Source organism: Heliconius melpomene, chromosome 4 (genome assembly GCF_056956725.1).
Source record: "Heliconius melpomene rosina isolate 202511_hmr_F chromosome 4, ASM5695672v1, whole genome shotgun sequence".
In the NCBI taxonomy this organism is placed as follows: domain Eukaryota; kingdom Metazoa; phylum Arthropoda; class Insecta; order Lepidoptera; family Nymphalidae; genus Heliconius; species Heliconius melpomene.
Window position 1 is genome coordinate 8,908,078 of NC_140392.1, and position 8,704 is coordinate 8,916,781.

Sequence of the window (8,704 nt, forward strand, 5' to 3'; positions counted from 1 at the left end):
ATGCCTATCACAAGATCAAGAGGTCGATCCGAGGGATTGAGATATGAAGCCGACCCTTCATCTAGTCACACAGAGGTGACACACCCGCCTACGAATACACAAGAGGATTCCGAAATAGAAAAGAACTTAATAGTACCAAGTGACGAAAAGGAAGACTCAAGAATTATTTCAATTAACAAGGAGGAACAATTTGAAGGCACACAAATAAAGTCGACAACTTCGAAACGTGCAAACTCGAAGAAGTCTACGAAATCCAGACGTAGAGCAAGAAATGCTCGTGAAGAAATACTTCGCATCAAGCTTGAACTCGCGCAAATAGCTCTGGAAGATGCTGAATCAGATAGTTCAGAATCCCAGGAAGATAATATATCGAAAACCGACTACGTTAGCTCCTGGATTGAAGATAATGCACAAATCGTACAAAAATCACTTACACCATGTGCAGATGTTCCGAGGCAACCACATCCAGTGCCGTCATGCTATAGAATGCCTCAACATCCGAATATCGGCAACAATTCCGAAAATCAACAAGCAATACAGAGAGATTCAACAAAGGAAATAGAGGAGCTAAAAAAGGAAATAGAAAATTTGAAGAAAAGATGCGAAAAAGCCGAAACCGCTCCTACATCGTTGTGTATGAAAACAGAGGTACCTAAACCTACAATGTTACCTCCATCATCGTCATACAATTTTCCCGTCGCGTCCAAAGTCATCATGGATCTTCCTACATATAGTGGAGTGTTAAATGAATGGCTATCATACAGGGCCATATATGAAAACACTAAGGGATACTTCAATGAAGTTGAAAATACAGCCAGAATTCGAAGAAGCCTAACTGGAAAAGCATTGGAAGTCGTCGACACACAACTCATAGCTCATTCAAAACCGGATGCCATCATAGAAGAGCTTGAAATGAATTTCGGTCGTCCAGATGCAATCGCATATAGTGAATATGACAAGCTTCGATCTCTACCTCGTTGTGCTGACAATCCAAAGGAGATACATGCATTCGCCAGTAAGGTAAGAAGCAGTGTCAATCTGTTTCGCGCCCTCGATTTACACAACTTTATCACTGCGCCAGATATAACGAGGGCCCTTCGTGAAAAGCTACCATCGTCGTTATGTACCAGGTGGTACGAGGAACAAGCATCTATATTCAAACCAGACCTGACGCACTTCAGCGAGTTTCTCACCAAACAAGCAGCATGTCGCACACCTTATTCAACAGAGATCCCGCACTCAGAGCCTACTCGTCGTGTGATACATAGAACGCACAATACTACCGAAGAAAGGAAAACTAATAGATTTCATGGAATGGTGAAAAGTACGTGCAAAATTTGTAACAAAGAAGGTCATCACAGTATTAGCTGCAAGAAATTTCAAGATGCCAACTCAGATAAAAGATGGGAACTCGCCAAAGAACACCGACTGTGCTTCAGATGCCTGCGGTTCCGACAATCAGGACATTCCTGTAAACCACAGAAGTGCAATATTAAGGGATGCATCGGTACTCATCATCGATTACTACACTATGATAAAAAGGAGAAATCAGAAATTCGAAATCAACAAGAAGAAAAGGAAACCGTGGCCAACGCATGGGTACCGTCAAAGGCGCATGCTTATCTTAAAATCATACCAGTCAGAGTTCATGGACCGGCGGGAGAAACCTCCGCATACGCTCTATTAGACGACGGATCAACTGTATCTCTCATAGATGAAGCTTTGGCAAAGGAAGTCGGTGCTGAGGGACGGCTGGATCCTTTAAAGATGGAAGCAATCGGGGATATAGTTATTGAAACGCCGGGATCAAGGCGTGTTACCGTGACACTTGCTAATTCACAGAAAAAGAAGATTAGCTTTACAGCTCGTACCGTTCCGCATCTTAATCTTTCCCCGCAAACAATTCGTGAAGAAGACTTAGCTGCCTGCGATCATCTAATAGATTTGAAGAACCAGCTCACCTACGACTCAGCCACGCCTAAAATTCTAATTGGTCAAGACAATTGGAATTTACTACTCGCCGAAGATGTCCGTATAGGACCGAAGAACCAACCAATCGCTTCACTCACGTCGCTCGGGTGGGTGCTACATGGTGCGCACAATAGGACATTGGGTCAGAAAATCCATTTCGTCAATCAAGTTACTGCTATTGAAGATAGAATGGATGAACAACTGAGAGATTACTTTGCCTTGGAATCTCTTATCATTAATCCGCGTCGGCCAGACTCTGATCCAGAAATAAAGGCTGAAAACATTTTGAAGAAACACACACACCGTTTACAAGATGGGCATGTTGAAACCACACTTTTATGGAAATCAGAGAACAGCATCATGGTTAATAATTATGAGTCGGCGCTGAAGAGGCTCATATCAATAGAGAGAAAAATTGATCGTGATCCTGAACTGAAAAGGAGATACACCGAACAAATGGAATCACTCGTCCAGAAGGGCTACGCTGAGGTGGCACCTAAAAGTATCTCTCCAGGCAGAACATGGTACCTGCCACACTTCGACGTGCAAAACCCGGCTAAACCAGAGAAGCTTCGCATTGTTCACGACGCCGCTGCTAAAACCAAAGGTATGTCACTAAACGATTTCCTCTTGACTGGACCAGACCTTCTTCAATCGCTTCCTGGAGTCATGATGAGATTTCGCCGTCATGCTTTCGCTGTATCAGCCGACATAGCCGAAATGTTTATGCAAGTCAAAGTAAGACCTCAAGATAGGGATGCCCTTCGCTACCTGTGGAGAGGACACCGGCGGGAGGGAACTCCTGAAGAATATCGCATGACGTCGCTTATATTTGGAGCTGCGAGTTCACCATGCACCGCGATATTCGCTAAAGATTGGAACGCAAAAAGGTACATCGACACGCATCCAGAAGCAGTGGAAGCTATCATCCACAACCACTATATGGATGACTACCTAGACAGTTTCCGAAGTATAGAAGAAGCTATAGAAACTTCCAAAAAGGTCCAACATATCCACGGAGAAGCTTGTTTCAAACTCTGCAAGTGGGTTTCAAATATCCCGAAAATAATAAATGAACTTGAAAAACAATCAAATATGACAGAAACTATTAACCTGGGTACCAAAGAAGAAAAGATTTTGGGTTTAATGTGGAGACCGTCAACCGATGAATTACGATTCAATTTAAAACTAGCAAGATTACCGCCCAGTTTATTAAAGAAAACAGCTCCTACGAAGAGAGAAGCTCTGAAGATAGTTATGTCACTCTATGACCCACTTGGTTTCGCTTCACCCGTTACTATTCGTGCTAAACAAATTCTTCAAGAATCTTGGCGAAGAATTATAGATTGGGATCAACATCTGGATGAAGATCTTTCCAAGCAGTGGGCAGAATGGATGCTACACCTTCAGAAATTGAAAAATGTGAGCTTACCTCGATGCTACTCTGGTTATAGTGATGCCACATCTGTACAACTACATATATTCAGCGACGCCAGTGAAACAGCCTACGCAGCAGCTGCCTACTGGAGGGTGGTTGCTCCGGATGGAAAAGTCCAAGTCAACATGATCATGGCTAAAGCGAAAGTAGCCCCGCTCAAGGTTATGTCAATTCCTCGTTTAGAACTACAAGCAGCCGTCATGGGAGTTCGCATAGCAGAAGCTGTCATAAAAGAACATCGTATTGCGCCGGAATGCAAAATCTTTTGGACAGACAGTAAGACAGTTCTGACGTGGATAAGAAATGGAGCCAGGTCTTATAAGCCATTTGTCGCACATAGACTAGCAGCCATTGAAGAATATACCAAAGTTGAAGAATGGCGTTGGGTACCTTCTAAGCTCAATGTCGCCGATATAGCCACCAGAGAAGTACCATCTGATTTTGGAGCTGATCATGAATGGTATCACGGGCCTGCCTTCTTGAAAGAAAATCCGAGTACCTGGCCTATCGAAAAACCGGTCGTGTCAAATAATACTGGTGAAGAACATACTTTTACCGTTAAAGAACTCCAGCTGAAGACAAAATTACGTGAAGCAATTCCTGATCCACAACGCTTCTCAAAATGGGAGCGACTACTTCGTGCCACAGCTAGAGTCTTGCAATTTTTAGATATTTGCAGAAATAAAAAAGAGAAGATCTTTTATAAGCGAACACGTAGAAATATGGAATCAGATCCTACGTGGAACAAACGAAGAGAAACATTGCGAAAGAAATCTACTACTCTACATAGCAAGAAATCTATGGATTCCAACAATTTTCTGATATTGGATTCGAAGTACATTACAAAAGCAGAAAATCTTCTCATCCGAACATCTCAAGAAGAATCTTTCAATGAAGATATCACAGACTTAAGATACAACAGGACTATTGCCAAACAAAGTCGCCTTCATTCATTACCCGTAGAACTCCGAGATGACATTGTCGTTCTTCGCAGCCGTATAGCCGCCGCCGAGGGAATAAAAGACGAAACAAAGAAACCACAAGTCTTAGATGGAGATAACTACATCACACAGTTATATATTGATTGGACCCACCGTTGTCTTCACCACAGCAGCACCGAAATAATAGTAAATGAAGTACGTCAACATTTTTGGGTAATTCGTCTTCGTCCCACCGTGAAAAGGATAGTTCATCAGTGCCTCAAGTGTCGTATTCGCAAGGCACAACCCCCACAGCCTTCTACGGGTGATCATCCTAAATCCCGTCTCGCTCATCATCGAAGACCATTTACATACACCGGCTTAGATTATTTTGGCCCTCTCACAGTAGTCGTCGGCAGACAACACGTGAAACGTTACGTCGCACTCTTCACGTGTCTTACCACTAGAGCAGTTCACCTGGAAATCGCCGCCAGCCTAAGCGCAGACTCTGCCATACTTGCATTGCGAAGATTCGCTGCACGTCGAGGATGTCCTTCCGAAATTTACTCAGATAATGGTACAAACATGCATGGAGCAGACAAAGAACTTCGAGAAGCATTCAAAGAAGAAGCCAGTCGACGAGGCATCGCATGGCGTTTCATAACACCATCTGCACCATTCATGGGAGGCGCATGGGAACGTCTTGTTCGCTGCGTGAAAACAGCTCTATACACTATTCTTCGTGAGAGATACCCCCGAGAAGAAATTTTGGCTACATTACTCTGCGAAGTAGAATATACTGTGAATAGTCGTCCCCTCACACATGTTTCTGTAAACAATGACGACGAAGAATCTATAACACCCAATCACTTTTTACTTGGGGGTTCAGCTCGTCTACCTGTACCTGGCACATTTAGTGAGGACGACATCGATAGCAAAAAGCAGTGGAGACGCTCACAGATATTAGCGGACATGTTTTGGAGACGCTGGGTTCGCGAATATCTCCCTGAACTTCAACACCGGCGGGAGCCTCATGGTCGAGGCCCTACTTATGAAATAGGTGACCCGGTACTTATAGCCGACTCACAACTTCCAAGAAATACGTGGCCAAGAGGACGCATAGAAAAAGTATATCCAGGTGCAGATGGACAAGTGCGAATAGTTGAAGTACGCACTAAGGGTGGTCTTCTGAAAAGGCCAACCAAAAAACTCGTTCCGCTTCCAAAGTAAGAAGACGTCGTCGCTCACCGCGGGAAAGATGCAGCATCACATCGAGACCTGATTCTGCACGGCGGGAGAAATGTTCGCGACAACCGACGCGCATCATCGGCTGTGAACTCGTCACAACATGTTAGAGACTGTTTAGTTTGGCAAAAAGTGACGTCATACCACTCTCGTAATTTTGAATGTTATTATTAGTGTCTTTTCTAAATTAATAGTGTTTTTTCCTTTGTAAATAAGTAATTACATTAAATAATAAATATAAATAGATTTGGGTTCCGTTTTAGATAATAATTTTCGACTTTATATCTTATTTGTATAGTTGTACTATGATTTGCCGCATTAATCGCTTTTTATATAATAGTAACTTCCGTATAGTAAATTTTATTATTAATTATTGTTTGTCATAGTTTTCTGTAACAAAATAACAGATTTGTATATTCCTAATGTGTGTAATTAATTTTAGAGAGAATTTTCATTGTAAAAACTCATGTAAAATTCGTCATCGTAACAGCATTTTTCGTAATTTAATAATAGATAATACTTAAATAGTATAATGTTTTATACATAGATAGATAGATATTTTTATGTTCTTTTAATATGTATAAATTGTAAAAACATCCGATTTTTAGTTATTAAAATATAAATGTAAATGTGTGATAATCATAGTAAAAATATTGTTGTAAATAAAGATAAAACGGCTCGGTGGCTCGCGGCTCTCGTTACCGTTTAGCTCCGCGCAACGGAGGTGCGCGTCGGGCGAGACAGAGTCAGTCGGCAATCAACGGTGAGCACAACAGGAAGAAGATAGAATCGGAACAAGACACGAATAGAGCCGACAGTCACCGACCGTTATACAGTGATCAACATCTTGTTTCAATATCCTGTTTCAACATCCTGTTTCAGTATCTTGTTTCAATGTATAGCAAGAACGTCTCGCAAGAACGTCTCACAAGAAGGACTCACAAGAACGTCTCACAAGAAGGACTCCCAAGAACGTCTCACAAGAACGTCTCACAAGAACGTCTCACAAGAACGTCTCACAAGAAGGACTCACAAGAACGTCTCACAAGAACGACTCACAAGAACGTCTCACAAGAAGGACTCCCAAGAACGTCTCACAAGAACGTCTCACAAGAACGTCTCACAAGAACGTCTCACAAGAACGACTCACAAGAACGACTCACAAGAACGTCTTGGGGTCTCAGCATACTCCGTGTTCCCATGATCTGGAACCTATAGTGTGCAGGGCGTCAGCGGCTCATTCACTTGAGTTCCGCCCGTCCGGTACAAATAATATTGATGAGGTTTCAGAGATGGGAATATTTAATTTGAGACATTGCGTTGAGTAGCGGAACTTAACGCCGCGCTCTCAGTCAATCATTAATAAATCGTTTAAGGATCTGAATATACGTGTATACGTGAATGGCGTATCATAATATACTTTTATTTTACAATAAGTTATATATACGCTACGCTAGATACGCTAGCTTTACGCTGTATCCCGCACGTAGCAGGGTAGGCAGAGGGAACCTGGGAACCTAGTGTTAAGATGTTCTCATTAGGACACTTCCATTCCTTACTTTCCGGAGAATTCTGGAGGCATTGCATGTTGAGTGGTGAAAGTCTACGCCGTGCTTTGCCAGAGAGAGGGAATGAAAATATTAGAAATTTCATTTCCTCTGGAGGAAATCAATTCCTCATCCTGCCGCGTTCACAGTCGCACACTTATGCATAGAATATATTCGTTAAAAGTTGCGAATTTTCCTTATATTTAATTGATTTAAAGTATATTTTACAAATTGATTCCAAAGTCAAAGTCAAAACCAAGTTCTTAATTCAAGTGTAGTAATTAAGCAAATAAACTTATCAAACAAAAGTACCATTACTCACTTCCAATAAAATTATATCCATAAGTTGAATGGAAGAATACACAGAAGAAATAAAAAAAGATTTAAAAGTGGTTTCTGAACAAAAAACCCTATTTAATTTATCAAATATGATATTTCATAAATATTATTGACACACATATCTAAAACTTATAATACAGAAATCTCAGGGTAAGTAATTTCGACATATATTAGACAAACTTTGTACGACCAAATTCTGAAATTTCGATATTTTTTATATTTCCAGAACGAGAAAATAAAAAAAACATTACTCCAATGGGAATCGAACTTACAACTGTGGCTTCCGGTCAGGCGCTTTCGTGACTACCAGACTCTTAGGTTCCCTCTGCCTTCCCTACTATATGCGGGACATTTTCGCATATACCACCTCTGCACCATCCTCATCTCCTAAAACATCACTGTCAGCAACGGGGATCAAATCAATCGGTAATGATTCTTTGCTCCCAAACGACAGATTTATTACGATCGTAAAATATAACAATGGAGATTTACACTTTATTAGAAAACGGTATGTTTCTATTCTGTAAGTATATACTTAGATGGGGTTGAGTTATTTTATGAATGAGTTGTTCTGTATGTGGAGGGACTATTAAAGAATATAATATATTTTGTATATGAAAAATTTAAGTCGAGTTGAGGCCAGTCGTAGCCCAGTGGTACAGAGTGTGACTGTAAAACCGACTGGTTATGGGTTCGATCCTCACTCGAGGAGATTAAATATTTGTTTAAATCTATGTTTCCATTTCTTCTTGTGTCGAGGCAAAGCGCGTCGTTAAGTTCCGTCACTCAACACGAAAAACACGTTAACGTAATAAGTTAAAAGTAAAGAATTTATAATTATCTATTTTATCAAACATTACTTAAAACAACCGTTCAAAATAATCAAAATGAATCATTATCCATACCTATATTATAAATTCTAAAGTAACTCTGTCTGTCTGTCTATCTGTCTGTCAGTCTTTTACGCAATCAGGGGCAAACCGCTAATTTAATTGTGATAAAATACTCATATAGAGATACTTGAGGGTCTCGGGATGAACATAGGATACTTTTTTTTCTCATATTTGTAATATTTTCGATATATACCAATATATTAAAATACTTATTAATTTGACATGAAATTTATTTCGCCATTTTAATAACAACTGTCGTTGCTAAGCAACGATTTGTAAAGTTTGTTGTTATAAAACGTCACCTAAAATGAGCTTGCTTAACGCATCTCTCTATTGAAAACTGAAAATAAT

The 8,704-nt window shown here is 40.7% G+C and overlaps 1 protein-coding gene across 1 annotated transcript; it reads left to right on the top strand.

Annotated features, from left to right (window-relative positions):
* On the top strand, nucleotides 1-5,559 carry LOC146539669 (uncharacterized). Its single transcript, XM_085185195.1, has one exon. It carries the CDS (start codon nucleotides 1-3, stop codon nucleotides 5,557-5,559), a length of 5,559 nt encoding a protein of 1,852 aa, XP_085041321.1.
* The last annotated feature ends 3,145 nt before the right edge of the window (nucleotides 5,560-8,704 follow it).